The sequence below is a fragment of the Lonchura striata genome, chromosome 19 (genome assembly GCF_046129695.1).
Source record: "Lonchura striata isolate bLonStr1 chromosome 19, bLonStr1.mat, whole genome shotgun sequence".
Taxonomy (NCBI): domain Eukaryota; kingdom Metazoa; phylum Chordata; class Aves; order Passeriformes; family Estrildidae; genus Lonchura; species Lonchura striata.
The window spans coordinates 4,047,178-4,062,917 of record NC_134621.1 but is presented as its reverse complement, the minus strand read 5'-3'; the positions used below and the strand labels follow the sequence as shown (position 1 = coordinate 4,062,917).

The 15,740-nt window shown below is 59.4% G+C and overlaps 2 protein-coding genes across 4 annotated transcripts; one reads left to right on the top strand and one right to left on the bottom strand.

Annotated features, from left to right (window-relative positions):
- The first annotated feature begins 2,575 nt into the window (after positions 1–2,575).
- Positions 2,576–4,499, top strand: AANAT (aralkylamine N-acetyltransferase). The gene is made up of 3 exons (XM_021541647.2): positions 2,576–2,732; positions 3,449–3,603; positions 4,194–4,499. Exons 1-3 carry the CDS (start codon positions 2,576–2,578, stop codon positions 4,497–4,499), a joined length of 618 nt encoding a protein of 205 aa, XP_021397322.1.
- A 2,579-nt stretch (positions 4,500–7,078) lies between these two features.
- On the bottom strand, positions 7,079–14,689 carry RHBDF2 (rhomboid 5 homolog 2). 3 transcript variants are annotated; one of them, XM_021541648.2, is made up of 17 exons: positions 14,510–14,689; positions 14,315–14,421; positions 13,614–13,806; positions 13,331–13,543; positions 12,675–12,800; positions 12,224–12,357; positions 11,290–11,502; positions 11,042–11,153; positions 10,642–10,716; positions 10,163–10,324; positions 9,923–10,023; positions 9,428–9,491; positions 9,209–9,303; positions 8,920–8,995; positions 8,514–8,614; positions 8,154–8,307; positions 7,079–7,593 (listed from the first exon to the last, which is right to left on the bottom strand). In XM_021541648.2, exons 1-17 carry the CDS (start codon positions 14,633–14,635, stop codon positions 7,174–7,176), a joined length of 2,472 nt encoding a protein of 823 aa, XP_021397323.2. In that variant the 5' UTR covers positions 14,636–14,689; the 3' UTR covers positions 7,079–7,173. The 3 variants fall into 3 exon arrangements, with proteins under 3 accessions (XP_021397323.2, XP_021397326.2, XP_021397324.2); XM_021541651.2 differs by having other exon boundaries at positions 11,290–11,495; positions 12,241–12,357; positions 14,315–14,459; positions 14,524–14,689; XM_021541649.2 differs by having other exon boundaries at positions 11,290–11,495; positions 12,241–12,357; positions 14,315–14,467; positions 14,526–14,689.
- Between the last annotated feature and the right edge of the window lie 1,051 nt (positions 14,690–15,740).

Sequence of the window (15,740 nt, the reverse complement as noted above, 5' to 3'; positions counted from 1 at the left end):
ATGATTCCCATGGTACCCCCGTGGCTGTGCAGGGCTCCTGGTTTCTCCAGGGTTAGGGAGTGCTGTTGGTTCCTCTGTGCTCTGCAGGTTCTATGTATCCCCCCTCCCCAGAAGACCTTATACTCTTCAGGGAGCTGAGAAGCAAAGCAAGAAGTTCATTTCCAGAAAACAAACAAATATATCAACCCTTCAGCTGCATAACCTGGGTTGTCAGCAATAATGTGCTGGAGGGGAAAAAATACAAGGAAAACAAGCAAGGAGCAAACTTTCCCCTTCCCTGACTACTGCTCCAGGGTGTTGCTGGTTGGGGTCTCAGGCAATTTCTAAGAATAGCTGAAGGGACCTGATTGCCCTTTCCCAGTTTTCTCTAACGGGATCGGAGCAGCCACTTAAATACAAGGTTTTGAACCTTCAGCTCTGTGGATGTCTCTGTAGAGACTTGCTGTGACTCAGTTGTTTCCAGCCTCCACATGCTCTGGGATAAAGACTTGCTCTTGGGCACTGAGCACTGAACGGTGCCTGCTGGAGAGCAAACAGCCCTGAGGAACCTGGGCAGGTGGAAGGTGTCCCTTCTCCCTGCAGGGGCCTGAACTGCATGACCTTGAACAGTCCTTTCCAACCCAAACCACTCTATGATTCCACTGTCCAGCTCTGTAATTCCCATGGGAACTGAAATTCTGGCCCTGCCTGCCATATTCAGCTGCCCTCTCTGCCCTGCCATACCTGCACAGCCATCCCAGCCTGATCCAGCAGCGTCCCCAGAACTCACCCCAGGCACTCAGCACCCCCAGGATCAAACCACCACTGCATTTTCAAGGTCCCCTGAGCTTACCCTCTTGCCTACTCTGGGATTTATTCATGCAAATGAATCCCTAATCCAATTAGTAGGACGAGGAGTTCCAGAAGATTTGATAATAAACTCTACAAACATTAGACCCACCCCCCACTCCCCCAGCACCCCACTCTCCCTGACAGCTCACCCTGCTTTACTTTCCTCCTGCAGGAGCATGAACCATCCATTCCCAGCATGAGTTCTGTCGGTCCTTGGTGGCTGGAATGAGCCCTGGGGATGCTAAATAATTCCTCTGCCAAGGAAACCCTCTGTCCCTGATGGATCTGCTCCCTTAGATACACACCCACAGCCAAACCAGCGATTCATTGAAAATAAATCCTGACCACCCTGTCTCACCTCGGGCTGCATAAGACTGGCATTTCAAGCATCCAGCCCTTGGCATTTCAGGATGGAAAATTCCCAGCTTGAGCCAGTTGTGCCCTGTGCAACGTTTGTGCTGGTAATGCTTTTGTTTCCATAAATCCTATTAGCTGGAGGCAAGCCTATAATTAGCAGGGAAAGCCAGCACCTCTGAAACAATAATCAAAAATGACCCAGCTTTGCTCTGTCTTCACTGGAAATTGCTTGCATATTGCTCTGAGTTTGGATGGATGGTCGAATGGTTGGCTCTGATAGCCATTCCCACAATTTCTGTCTGCAGAATGCGTGTGCTTGGTGAAGTTATTCACTCAGTTTGTGGTTCTCTCTGGGTTTATTAACTCAGTTCACTCACACGTGAAAGCAGAGGCAGATTGAAGCTACAGGCTCTGATCCAGGTCAAGGGATTTGTCTGGGCTGTGCAGAATGGGTCTGCCAGATGCCCTTGGGTGCTGGTGACCCTCTTGGAGGAACCTGTGTTGAAGGTGTTGAGGGTGGAGTGTCATGGTGTCCGGTGTCTGGTGGGATCATGCTACCCCAAGCTGCTGGGGCGGGGGGCAAAGCCTGAGGCCACCTCACCAGGGAGGACAGCCAAGGCTTTCAGCCTCAGTCACCTGCTCAGCCCTGCCAGGGAGCCACTCTGTGAGGTGGACATGACCTGAGAAACCAACAGAGGTTGAGCTGTGACACTCACCTGCTCAGTGAGCCAGAGAAAGAGGTAAATCCTGTCAGCCTGTGCTCTGGAGGAGGTGGCTCTGGCTGCCTGGTGTGTGTCCCTGTCAGGGCACCTCTGTGACCTCTGTGACAGCTGTGCTGTTCCAGAAACACCAGAGCATCACAGGGAACTTCCACACAGATGCTTCTTTTACAGCTCTTGCCTTCCTGTGGGCACATCCCACCCTGCCTGTCCCCAGGGCAGCAGCTGGACTTGCTGCAGGGTTCTCCTGCCCATCGCGCTGCCTGCTGCTGACATGTCAGTGCTGGGCAGGATGCTCAGCCCCACGCCTGCTCCAGCTCTGGCAGCTCTGGCCCCTCTCCCTGCTCTGTCCCACCACCGGATCACTGTGCTTTGTCCCCCTGCTCCCTGGGGTTAGCTCAGCTCACAGCCGCTGCCAGCCTCCTGTGCCCCTCGGCTCACAGCGCGGGCAGCTGGGCTCACTGCGGGCGGATATTTGCTGTCCATACAAACACAAACATCCACAGGAAAAGGGGGGCAAGCCGCTTAATCCTGTCTGCGAACAACAGCTACTCCCACTGGCTGACAGCGCTGGAGGAGCTCGGCTGGAATAAAGGCTGTGGGAGCCCAGCCGAGGGAGCGGTGGGAAGCCAGGCAGGAGGAGGAGGAGGAGGAGGAGGAGGAGGAGGATGTCGGCACTCGGCGCCCTGCCCTTCCTGAAGCCGGTCCAGCTGCGCTCGCCCCGCAGCTCGCCCGGGGGCCAGCGCCGGCACACGCTGCCCGCCAGCGAGTTCCGCTGCCTCAGCCCCGGGGACGCCGCCAGCGTGTTCGAGATCGAGCGCGAGGGTAAGGGCGACGGGGGAGCCTGCCCGGTGCCCTCAGCTGCACCCCTCGGCATCCTGCTTCCAGGCTCCTGTGCTCCTTGTAAAGGAGAATTCCCCTGCGGGTGCCCTCGTGGGAAGGATGCAGTGGCCGCGGCTTGTGGCCAGGCCACCCCGACGAGGTGGAGGAACTGTGGTTAATGAGCTGGAGAACCACGGCCCCAGCTCGCCCCGGGAGGTGATGCTGAGTAGGACCAACTGAGCGAGGAGCAGCTCTCCCAAAACCCTGTGGAAGGATAGGAAAAGGGGAAGTGGGAGGAAGGACACCATGCTCTGCCTCCTGCTGCACAGGGGCATTTTGAAGTGCCACCCTGGCAACCTTTCCCTGTTTCCTTCACCATAGGTTCCCTCACCCAGCCTATTTCTCCCTCCTCTCCAAGGGCAGGGGCAGCCAGGAGATGCTGAGAGGGAGGGCTCCATTCAGCACCTGCTGCTGTAGCTCTGGAATCAGCAGAGTTAGGAGCCGGTCACTGGGCCATGGGGAACTGCTCCTGGAGAAGCAGAACTGCTCCTTGGAACCATCTGTGTCCCTCAGAACTCCTTTAGCCCTAGTAGGCAGCAGGACACATGCCATCTCTGCCCATCACATCCCACTTTGCCTCTCCTACATCAGTGCTGGGAGTGTTTCTGGGTCAGGTGTGCTTTGTCTCTCTCACTGAGTTCACCACTGCCCCTCTCCAGCCTTTATATCGGTTTCTGGGGACTGTCCCCTGCACCTGGACGAGATCCGCCACTTCCTGAACCTGTGCCCGGAGCTGTCCCTCGGCTGGTTTGAGGAAGGGAGGCTCGTGGCATTCATCATCGGCTCCCTCTGGGACCAGGAGAGGCTCAGCCAGGTATGACCCAGCCCTTCCCACCTCGTGCACCACCAGGGAGGCATCAGCTGGTTTGAGGGCAGCAATCCAGGACCCCTTGGGGCACCTCAGCCTCAGGGGAGAAGGGGCAAATCCAGCCTCAGGTCATTCAGTGAAGGGGGGATAAAGGCAGGGGTGACTCTGCCCTCAGGCAGGATCAGGAGCTTCCATGAATCCAAGTGTTTTGGTTCTCCTTCTGCTAGAGACCCTCCAAACCCTGTCTCCTCCCAGGGAGGGGTTTGAGTGGCCCATCAGGGCACCAGCCCTGCCAGAGCCTGGGGACCAGAAAAAGCTCTCTGGGGCCCTGCTACTCCCAAAATCTCCCACAACTACCTGCTACGGGGCTGCTCTGGTAGAAACGAACTTTCTCATTAATTAATTCAAACCACGCAGTTAAAAAATATGCCAACCAATTCCCCTCAACATTCATTTTAAAATTAAAAACCCTCCGAGGACGATGGGGGCGAGGGATGAACAGGGATGGGGAGGATGTGGAGCCTGCTCCTTTGGGGTGGGAATAAGGAGCAGGACGGGACTCGCTGGTGGTGCCAAGTGCCGTTTCCCCCTTGCAGGCAGCACTGACCCTGCACAAGCCGCAGGGCTCGGCCGTGCACATCCACGTGCTGGCCGTGCACCGCGCCGTGCGCCAGCAGGGCAAGGGCTCCATCCTGATGTGGCGCTACCTGCAGCACCTGCGCTGCCTGCCCTGCGCCCGCCGCGCCCTGCTCATGTGCCAGCCTTTCCTCGTGCCCTTCTACCAGAAGTGCGGCTTCCAGGCGCTGGGGCCCTGCGGCGTGACCGTGGGCGACCTGGCCTTCGTGGAGATGCAGCACCCGGTGCGGGGACACGCCTTCATGCGCAGGAACAGCGGCTGCTGAGCCCCTGCCCTGCTGCCCGGGGGGATGAGAGGCTGCAGCTGCTCCCTCTGCCACATCTGCCCGCCAGCCACACCAGCCCGGCCCCATCCCATCCCTGCAGGGCTGGGCACGGGAATTCCTGCCAGATCCTGCTGGAAGCATCAGCTCCCCCGGCTCAGCTTTAGCCCGGGCTGTGCTGAAGCAGAGCTAAACTACCTGGGCTGTGCTAAGGCAGAGCTCAACTCCCTGGGCTCAGCTTTAGCCTGGGCTGTGCTGAAGCAGAGCTCAGCTCCCCGGGCTCAGCTTTAGCCTGGGCTGTGCTAAAGCAGAACTAAGCTACCTGGGCTGTGCTAAAGCAGAGCTCAAATCTTGGGCTCAGCTTTAGCCTGGGCTGCGCTGGCAGGTGTGGCTGGGCTGCAGGGCCACCAGCCCCCTGGGATGGAAAGGCTTTGCCCTGGGAACAGCTGGGGGCTCTGCTGGTTTGGGGACACTTCCACCCACCGTGGTTTGCTGAGACACCCAGCAGAGCCCCTGCAAACATGTGCCACAGCCTGGCACCCCTCCACCATCACCACCACCACGAGAGGAGCAGAGCATGGCCCAGTCCTCCTGAGCAGCCCCCAGACCAGACAGGGGCCATGGCAGACACCCCCTGCCCACAGACATCCTTCCAGCCCCCTTGGAGCACACTCCCAGCCCACAGCCATCCTCAGCTGCACACTGAGGAGCCTCCCCAGGGAACCAGTCCAAATTATGGTCCTCCCTGTCCCAGACCCACAGCCAGACCAGGAAAATCCTTCTGCAAACAACTCAGGTTGTTGGAAAGCAGCAAATAAAGACGTGGTGGTGATTTTCTACACAGCCCATGTGTGTTCCTGCCCTGATTTCATCATGACCTCACCACAATGGGCAGAGGGAGGGCACCAGCTGGTTTGAGGGCAGCAATCCAGGACCCCTTGGGGCATCTCAGCCTCAGGGGAGAAGGGGCAAATCCAGCCTCAGGTCATTCAGTGAAGGGGGGGATAAAGGCAGGGGTGACTCTGCCCTCAGGCAGGATCAGGAGGTTCCATGGATTCAAATGTTTGGCTTCTCCTTCTAGAGACCCTCCAAACCCTGTCTCCTCCTAGGGAAGAGTTTGAGTGGCCCATCAGGGCACCAGCCAAACTTGTCCTCCCTCCCTGCCACACCAGCCATCACCAGAACAACCAGAATCCCCCAAAAGTGCTGCATCCCCACGCCCAAGAATGGAGAAGAGACCTTGTGCATCTCATTAAATACAGGTAGAAATTTATTAAGGATGGGGGGGAATCCCACAGCTTTTTAAAAAAGTATCAAAAAGAGACAAATGAGGTGAGGTGTCTGTCTTTGGCTGGAGCAGCAACTGGAGGGACAGAGTGGGGCTGAAAACCGGCCCAGGGTGGAGGGAGGGATGCAGGGAGGGATGCAGATGATCCTGGGCTCACTCAGCAAGTGGCTGTAGAGAGTGAGCCAGGCTCTCAGCCCTTGAAAATCCATCCCAGGACACCCTAACTGGGGCATTCCCACCTAGCCCCACTTAAAAGCACTGAGGCCTCCAGCACCAAAGCAACACATCTCAGGGGAGAGACAGCCTGGCACCAGCCTGGGTCCAAACCAGCCCAGAGGGGTCACCTGGACCCCAGGAAGGACCTGCCTTGGTGCCATGGCTGGGGGGAAGGACGAGGAGCTGCTGGGGAGAGCAGCCCAGGCTGGGGCAGGTGGGAATGTGCAGCCTTGGGTAGGGAAGAGGGAAGGTGAGTGCCCCGTCCTGCACTTCTCCACCTGACCAGCACCACTGGAGGAAGGAAGGGCTGCCTGGGTCTCCACGCTTTGAAAAAGAGAAAGGGGAAACAGGAGGGACTCGAGGCAGAAGGTGGGACCTTCCTGAGAGGTCTGTGGGCTCCAGAAGCAGCCACATGAGCCCCCCAGGGGGTTTTTCTCTATGTCTGCTTCCCACCATGGCACTACAAACACAGTCCTTGCCACTCCTCCCCTTCCAAAAGCAGAATTTCACTGAAATAAGGGAAGGAAAAGCCCTCTGTCCCAAGTCTCGCCTCTCCACCCAGTGAGGAGCCAGGTGGGAAAGCAAAAGCCTCCTTGGGGACCTCGGGGAACAGGACTGAAAAATATCTTTGAAGCTCAGCCCTGAACATCTTGGAGCCATGACAGAGACTTGAGGGAGCCCAAAATGGGGAAACCCTGGGCCTAAAGAGCTGTGGATAAAAAAAGTGCCCCTGCAAAAAGGGGGTTGTGTTCACAGTATGAGCTGCAGTGCTGCAGGGCACCGAGGTGGGACAGGGCCCCAGGCAGGCAGAGACACAGGCTGGAGACTTCAGCAATTTCACCCCAGGACTGGGAGTCCAGTCTGGCCACGGACACACCAAAATCCCACTTCCTTCAGCCCCTTCCCCACACAGGCAGCAGCCAGAGTCAGTCCCCAAACCAGTTACAACTTCCCAGCATCAGGAGGGAGCCCCAAAGGGGTTCAAGGCAGGGTTGGCTCAGCCCTGCTCCCCCAGCGTTGAGCAAGGGGTACCCCAAACCCACCATCCCTGAGCATGGAGCCACGCCCAGGATCTGCCCCATCCTGGAGCAGCCACCACCATCTGCCACAGGCTGGGGAGAATCCACCCCGTGGAAAACATCGCCGGTGCCGGCCCCGTCCCTGCCGGCAGGGTCAGTGCAGGACCTGCTCCAGCTCGTACTTCTCGCAGAACTTGCTGGTGAAGGGCAGGCAGGTGAGGTACTCCACCCAGCGCCAGTTCACGGGGTACACGTAGAGCCACACCACCAGCGAGGCGAAGAGCCCCACGAAGACCAGCAGGGACACGATGATCATGGCCCGCTTGCGGTACTTGTCCACCGTGCCGAAGGTGATGTAGGGCAGGAAGGCGAAGGACAGCAGGAGCCCGCTGAGGAAGCCGAAGAGGTGAGCGATGTTGTCGATCCAGGGCAATAGGCCACAGATGAAGAGGAAGAGGACGATGCCGAAGAGGTTGAGGAAGGCTTTCCAGGGTTTCTCCAGCACTTGCCAGCTTTGGAAGAGCTCCACGAAGAGGCAGGCCAGCAAGCCGAACTGGGAGCCGGCAGGGCCCACCTGCAGGGTGGGGGAAGTCAGGGCTGGACTCTGTGTCACCCCAGACACAGCCCATGTCCCCCAGGGATCATCTCCTCCCCTGGCAAAATGCATTTGGCTCCTGCATCCCTGTGCAGGATCCTGCGTGGGGCTCAGGGGTGGGAGCCCTGGCACAGGAGGATGAGGAGGGGAGCAGGGTGGTGCTGTTTTGGCAGAGCTGATACTTTCTGTGACTCTGCAACATCGGCCCCTCACAAACCACGGCCCCATCCTGGCACACCTGTGTGGGGATTAGGGCCCTTGGCATGATCTCATTTAAAGCCTGGCAGGGTTTGGCTGGCAGCAGATTAGCCATCTGCCTGCCCAGGGACCCTGCACGCTCACGGACACGGGTGACATGTGACACACACGGCACGTGGGGCAGGGACACCCCTTCCCCCTCTCCCTGCAGCAAACCCTGCCAGGGGGTGGGAATCTGTGCTCAGCCCTTCCCCAAACCTCTGCCCAGGATGGGGATGGAGAGAGGCATCCTTTGGTCCCTGGGAGCTGACAGGACTTGGGACAGACCCCCAAACCCTCACCTCTGCTCGGTAGGGTAGGAAGATGGCGCTGGCCAGGTTGCCCGTGATGCCACTGAGGATGAAGATGATGGAGATGCGATGCCAGCCTGCCAGCTTCTCCAGGTCCCGCAGCACCGTCATCTGGAACGTCACCGACACCAGGCAGTGGATGATGCTGGGGGAGAGGCTCTGGGTTAGAGACCCCTGCCCAGCCCTCCCACCCAGCGCCCCGGGGCACGGAACAGCTCACAAAACACCCCCACTGAAGGCACTTGTCACCACAGTCTGGGAGTGCCCTTCCCTCTTCTCTCCCAGCCCATCCCGGTGGGCACTCCAGTGCCCAGCTCCCCCACCCCTGGGGGTATGGGGGCTGTGGCTCACCCGGCATGCAGGAACAGGGACAGCCACAGGCGGTAGAACTGGTCAGGGACCTCCGGGTTCAGGAAGGGCAGGAGCCCACAGACCTCATCCAGGCAGTGCACCTGCAAAGGCAGCAGGCTTGTCCCCAGAGCCACAGGGAGCAGAGGATGGGTTGCCAACGATGCCATGTGGCAGCTGTGAGGGGATTCTGGATGGTGTGAGGCACCCACATTGCCATGGTGCTGGTAAGGGTGCTTCCTGCCCCACACCAGCAAGATGGGCACAGCAGCAGGAGCCTGGGCAAGGCACTTTGCATTGCTCCTGCTCACACCCATCCCAGCCAGGACACTGTAAAGCCCTGTGGCAACAGCACGGCTGCTAGCATGGTATCCCACGTGCCCTGCCATGCCTCCCTGGCCCTGCTCACCTGCGAGCAGAGCGTTGCCTCCTCGTGGAAGTAGCCGTGCATGAAGTCGCAGTACTCCCGCGTGGTGATCTCGCAGCTGGCGGGGGGCAGGAGGGGGCTCACTGGGGGCAGGGCACACTCAGGACACCCCTGAGCATCCCCCTCTGCTCCCAGCCTGCTGCCACTGTGCTTCCCACCCCCCAAGGCTCTGTAAGCTCCCTCTCCCCCCAGGCACAGCTCTGGACACTGATGGGACAACACGAGGCAGGAGTGCAGAGGGGGCAGCCAAGCCCGTGCCCCCTTTGCCCACCTGCCCTTGGTGCCGATGCAGCAGGGCCTGCCCTTGATCTCGCAGTCCAGGTGGGCGAAGCCCGTGTGGTTGGTTTTGGTCTCGTAGGTGCAGATCTAGAAGCAGGAGGGGAAGGAGCTCTGGTCAGTCTGGCCCCAGGCTGTCCCTGCAGACCCCTGCCGGGCTCACTGCCACTGCCACCGTGGGGCCACCAGCTGATGGTGGCAGCAGGGCTCTTACCGGCCACTTGGTGATGTCGTCCGGCCACACATGGGGTGGGTTGGATGCAGGCTCCTCACATGTCCTAGCAGGAGGGGTGGGGTGAGTTGGGTGGGTCCCCCCAACACATCCTCCCTACAGACCAGTAACCCCCTCAGGCACAGGCAGCTCTGGGACCTGCCTCGATCCTGCCCACCAGTGGGTGCCCCACAACACCCCACAGCAGCTCTGCAGCTGAGCTACACAGAACTCCGACCTGTTGGACAACCCCACCCATGCCCATGGATGTTCCCATCCCAGCAGGACAGGGGCAAGCACAACACAACCTGCTGTGTTAAGGACAGGCCTCGCCTCAGTTTCCCCACTGATTCCCTCTTCTTTATCACTCTCCTCCAGTGTGCAAAAACCTCCCATCCCCTCGGGTAAGAGGATTCAAGGCATCCAAGCTGGAAAGGCAGCCCCTTCTGCCATGTGCCACGCACAGCCAGGCCACCTCCACCCCGCTGCTGTGTCTACCTGGGGTCCTGGTGACACACAGCCCCCGAGGTCCGCCTCTCCCCCGAGCCCACGGCTGGCGCGTTGCTGCCCGGCCACTTGATGAACGTTGCCAGAGTCTCCTGCAGGGAGCACAGAGAGACTGAGGATGCAGCAGGGAATGCACGGCTCTGACCCTACCTGCATCCAGCCCTGGTGCAGCGCAGGGCTGAGATGGTTTCCCCTGCTTTCCCCAGCCCTTCCCACGGCAGGGGCACGCACGGAGCAGTCCTGTGGCAGGGTCTGGATGCAGCCTGAGTTGTCGTTCTGCACGCAGCAGCCGGAGCCCCGCTCCCGGTCCCGCTCGCGCTGGATGAGCCGCTCCACCTGCTGGTCCTTCCGGATGCAGGGGGAGAACTTGGCTCCCAGGTGGATCAGGTCGATCTGGCAGGGGGATGGCAGTAAAGGGGATCCTTTGTCTGTGCACCTCCCTTCGCTCCAGCCATCCCCAGGGAGAGTTTAGCAAGGGCAGGGGGTCTCCACAGGCAATAGACAAAGGTCTCTGTCATCCCAGTGGAGGGAAGGCAGAACCATGCCACTGTGAAGCCCCATGTCCCAGTGGGATGGGGGCCCAGGATGGCAGGCTGAAGTCAGGAGGTCAAGCTCTGCCCCCGTGAGGAGCATTGCAGAGAACCACCTCAGCTCAAGGCAGGGGAAGCAGAGGGCAAAGCGTGAGACCAAAGGTCTGGCAGGGTCCTTACCGAGCTGGGTCCAATCCAGAAGTTTTCCTGCTGGATGTACTTGACACTCTCGTAGACACCCTTGTTCCTCAGCACCTGCCACGAGAGGCCAGGGTCAGCTCCCACTGAAGGGACGAGTGCTGAGGGGGTGCACCTCTGTCTCCCTCCACTCAAAAGGGGCTGAGCAGTCCCCTCATCCGAGGGGAAGGGCTGCTGGGTTCCACCAGCAAGGCAGGAGAGGGGAACACCTCTGCTCCCACCACATATTCTACTGCAACACGGTGCTGCTCGTTCCCTTGCCCTGGCCATTTCACAGAGCTTCTCAAATGCTGGCTCCCAGTGTCCCAGTGCTTGCAGGGAGCATGGCACCATGGGACACCGGTGGTTACAGTCCCTCCCAAAGGATGGCTCTTAAACTTACTAACTCTGTTGTCACGTGCTGGGCGAAGCCAATGGGGGCAATGCCGTAGGTGCCGATGACCAGCAGGGTGATGAGAATGTGCACAAAGGTGATCCAGTATGTGAAATACGGCCTGGAGGGGACAGGACCCAAAACTGGTCAAAGATATCTGGGCAAAGGCACTCTGCAGTCCCCCAAACCCTGACCCCCAAGCACTGAGCGGGGCACACATGCGAGTCGGGGTGTCCCGTGCCGTCGGAGCCCCTCACCGGTGGCTGTCGGTGATCTCCAGCTGGGACTGCACGATGCTGCTCAGGCTGCGCCGGTAGGTCCTGTTCAGCCACTTGCCCACCACGCCCAGCCCGTAGTAGCGCTTCTTGCGGTCGAAGGCGAAGTGCTTCACTTTGGAGGCGATGCGCCTGCCCCGCCGCGGCGCCGGGCCCGCGCTGCCCGACACCGAGGCCAGCCGGACACCCTCCCGCCTGTCGAGAGAGAAGCCCATCACTGTTGGAAAGGATGGATAAATAGAATTGCCTGGCAAAAGATTTATGATAGTACAGCCAGGATGAAAACAATCCCCGCTACTGGCTGGACAATACCCTTACCTACAGATAAGTCCAAAAGTCAAATGACTGTTCCATCTCAACCCCCAAAATGTACGGTTCATCCCACACCTGTAACCCTCCCCTAAAACATCAAGTGTCTGTAACCCCATTGGCCCAAGTCTTGTTCCAGCCCACCTTGAAGCCCCCTGATAAGGGGTCTCTGAGGGGCCAGACGCCCATATGGAACTTCTCCTCTCTTGGATCTTCCCCCCTTCTAGGAACTTCCACCCTCTCCTAGAGCATCCTCTTGTCTCTCCTCTCCCCCATCCCCTCAGGCCCTGCCCCGTGCTGCATCTGGCAGCTCCAAGCAAGACCTTTCTCCATCCCTAATAAATGTTATATCCTAAGACCAGCCTGCAGAGATCTCGTCTCCATTCATCAAAGCCGTCCTGGAGCGCAGCGTTCCCTACACATCACCCCTGCCAGAAAGGAGCAGCTGACAAACAGCCCATGGCAGAGCCCTGAGGATGCCCTGAGATGAGGCTCTGAGCACCTCCTCTCTCCGTTCTCCATCATCATGGAAGTGCCTGGTGCTCGTGGCTGGGGGCACCGCCCTGGGCAGCCCTTGGGGCAAGACCCACTGAGGGTTGGTACTCACGGGGTGGGCTGCTCCACCTCAGGGGACACCCTGGCATCCTCTGCCACCTGGTGCATGCGCAAGTACGTGGCTGATAGAGGAGGTGACTCAAAGACGTCATCGGGCATGGAGTACGTCTCATCGTGCATGTCCATCTGAAAGGGGATGGATGCGTGTCCTTGGATGTGTGTGATGGGTCAGAAGCCCCCTGATGAGTATCCCCCTGGCCAGAGGGAGTGGGTGATCCCCAGTGACATCCCACTAATGGCCCATCACAGGGTGTGAAATGCGCCCAGATGGCAACGCCCAAGGGCCATCACCAAGGCTGGGGCACAGCAGCCACCATGCCTCTGTCACTACTGGGTGGAGTGCCAACACAGGGGTCCTTGTGAGTGCCCAGCTCCACACCCACCCCCTGTGCAGGGCACTGGGACAGCCCCAGCTCCAGCAGCCAGCATGGAAAGTTGCTTGCCTTACTGAAGAAGGACGAGTCCAGGGTATCAGCAGCATCCACCATGTCCTCGTCCATGAAGCTGGGGTACAGGAAGCTCCTCTTGCTCCTTCTCTTGGGAGCCAGTGGCTCCAGGACAGAGCGCCCCTTTGGCAGCACAAGCAAATGAAGGTAAGCAACCAGAAGCCCTCAATTTTTGCAGCACTGAGGGTTTCTCAGATCTTCCCTCTCCAAAGCCAAGTGGCAAGGATTAAATCCCAATCAGCCACCATAGACGCTCATGTGGGGAGGAACTGGCAGAAGATGCTGCCTTTAGCTCCTCAGAATCCACAATGGATCATGGCCACGTTAGTCAGCATGACAAGTGCCAATTCATCTGGTCTCATACCCACAAACCCATCCCCAAGGTTTGCCCAGGGCTCCTCAGAACCATGGAAATTGCTGGAGAGGTTTTGTTGCCCCTCAGCAATGGAACCCAAAAGTTGTTTATTTCTCAGATTGTTTTTTTTTTTTAACCTGAGCTCTACTTAAAAGTAGAAGTTTTGCTGAAAATTGGACACTATCACCCTCAAATGTCTCCATGCAAAGCAAACAGCCAAGAAACAAAGACGATGGGTGAAGGACAGAACTGAGACCCAGCTTAGGAGGATGATCCCCCTCACCCTGCCCAAACTCACACGGAGGAGGGCTGCAGCTGCCTTGAAGCTCATGTGGGCCACAGACTCCCTCTTCCTGCGCGGCAGGCGGCCGTAGCCCGAGCGGATGCTGTTGAAGGACGCCAAGGAGACGACGCCGGGGGTGAGCGGGGGCAGGACGTGGTGGGGCGTGTGGGGACGGTCGGTCTCGTCGGGATGGCGGAAGGGACGACCCCTGGCCAGCGGGTCCACGATCTGGGGGAGGGAAGAGGGGTCAGCGCTGGCAGAGCAAGGCTGGCAGCGGCACCCCTCGCCCCGAGCTTACCTTGGGCATCTTGGTGGGCTTGGGCGACTCGGTGGCTTGGAAGGAGGGCACCTCCTGGCTGGGCAGCTCCATGTCGCGATAGGCAGGCTTCAGCTTGCCGTACCTCATGCTGCAGTGCTGCAGGCTCTTGCGCTGCCACTGCTGCCGCTTCCCCTCCCAGTCGCTGCTGACGCCGAACCACTGCGCCGTGCCCCTGGACACGGGGTGGGCACGGCTGTCACACCGCTGGTCCCCCACACCATGTACCACCCATCACACTTGTCACACTGCTGGTCCCCCACACCATGTGCCACCCAGCACGGCTGTCACACCGCTGGTCCCCCACACCATGTGCCACCCAGCACGGCTGTCACACTGCTGGTCCCCCACACCATGTGCCACCCAGCACGGCTGTCACACCGCTGGTCCCCCACACCATGTACCACCCATCACACTTGTCACACTGCTGGTCCCCCACACCACCTACCACCCTGCCACCCAGCCATCCCCTCTGGCAGGCGGTTGGGCTTGGGGTGTCTCAGCCCAGGCTGCAGCAGGGCAGTTTTGACCTGGCTACGGGTCAAAGGGAAGTGGAGGAAAGTGATTCTTTGCACTCCTTTCCGAGACACAACTCTCCAACCCCACGCCAAGTCCTCTGCCAGTGCCCACAGTGTCCCGACACAGGCCCCTCTGAGTGACCCTGGAGCCCAGCCTGCCCTCACTTGCGGATGCTCTGGGACAGGGACGTCTGCCGGCGGAAGCCGGGCTGGCGCTCCGGGCGGGGCTCCTGCAGGCTCTTGCTCTTGCGGTAGATGGGCACCTTGGAGGGCTGGAAGGCAGAGCAGGGCATCAGGGACAGGCTGGCACCTGGCAGCCCCCCGAGCCCGCCGTGGGATGGACGCAGCCCCACCGCTCACCTCCTTGCGGGCACCATCCTCCTCGGCCTCCCGGGGCGGGATGACAATGGAGAGGTTGGGCGGCTTCTTGCTCTGCAGGCGGCTGCTGCTGGAGCGGCTGCCCCCGTTCTTGTCCCCGGCTGACATCTTGGCAGAGTGCAGGGAGTCAGCCACAGGGGGAGAAGTATTCCCCCAGGAGCTCGTGTGTGAGGAGGGAAGGCTGGGTCCTAGTAGGAGATGGGGCCTCATCAGTGGGATGTCACCAGACTGAGCCCCCTGTGTCCCTGGCTGTGCTGGTGAGACCTTGCCATCATGAACCCAGCTGCTGTTGTCCCCAAAAGCCACATTCCATCCCTGAGTTTGGGTGGACTGGAAGGCTTACGTTAACCACATTTGGAAGGCTTACTTTAACCATTCACACCCAGTCCCCTGGGGATCACCAACACCATCCCTTCACCTGCTGGGAGTAGGGCAGGGATGGCAACAGTGACCAGGTCAGAGCATCCCCATCATCCCAGCATGTGCTTGTGCGACACCCAGGTTTCACACCCAGCCTGGATGAGCCTGACCATGTGCCTTGGAAATATGGGGGATCCCAGGAAGCCCTGGCCAGGCCCATGGCACACAGCTGCAGCACACAGGAACACCAGCCCTCCCAGTCTGGCAAGGGAGCCAAGAGGAGAAAGCAGGGGATGTCTGCAAGGAGGTCCTCTTGCCTGGACAGGATGGGAAGAGAGGGGGTTCACAAGGTCTGGAAACACCTGATCCACTTCCCCACATGCCCACAGCTCCCACGTGGACCTGTCATGTGTTGGGGTGCCCCATGAAGGGGAGATGCAGGACATTCCCCTCTGGCACGTGCATGCACACACGAGGCTGGGAGACCGAATCCCCCCTGGCACCACGTGCAAGGAGAGGGAAGCTTAACAGCCAAGACGTGGTTAATTCTTAAGAAATCCCTTCCCAAGGGCCCCTGCAGCCAGCTCTACCAGGCAGGGCTTGCTTTGCAGGAAAAATAATTCCATCAGAGTGCAAGAGAACAAGTCCCAGATCCTATTAGGGACTAGGAGGGCAATCAAAAGGGAGGCACAGGCCTCTCTGACCTCTTCTGTTTGACCATGTGCCAGTGCCCAGGGGATTCACACAAGTCTTATAAGCATCTCTTGTCCTGCAGGACAGCCACAGCCATGAGAATGGTGTCACTGGCTGCAAAATGCCAGCTTGATCCACAGGCCTGGTTCCTCTCCCTGCC

What these genes read in the sequence shown, in the direction of transcription:
- AANAT (XM_021541647.2), top strand. Translation starts at nt 2,576, where the DNA reads ATGTCGGCACTCGGCGCCCTGCCCTTCCTGAAGCCGGTCCAGCTGCGC. An exon ending in GTTCGAGATCGAGCGCGAGG is followed by an intron (nt 2,733 to 3,448) that starts GTAAGGGCGACG and finishes GCCCCTCTCCAG; the next exon opens with CCTTTATATCGGTTTCTGGG. An exon ending in ACCAGGAGAGGCTCAGCCAG is followed by an intron (nt 3,604 to 4,193) that starts GTATGACCCAGC and finishes TCCCCCTTGCAG; the next exon opens with GCAGCACTGACCCTGCACAA.
- RHBDF2 (XM_021541649.2), bottom strand. Translation starts at nt 14,635, where the DNA reads ATGTCAGCCGGGGACAAGAACGGGGGCAGCCGCTCCAGCAGCAGCCGC. An exon ending in TGCATCGGCACCAAGGGCAG is followed by an intron (nt 8,996 to 9,208) that starts GTGGGCAAAGGG and finishes GCCCCCCGCCAG; the next exon opens with CTGCGAGATCACCACGCGGG. An exon ending in TCCTACCCTACCGAGCAGAG is followed by an intron (nt 7,594 to 8,153) that starts GTGAGGGTTTGG and finishes CCCACCCTGCAG; the next exon opens with GTGGGCCCTGCCGGCTCCCA.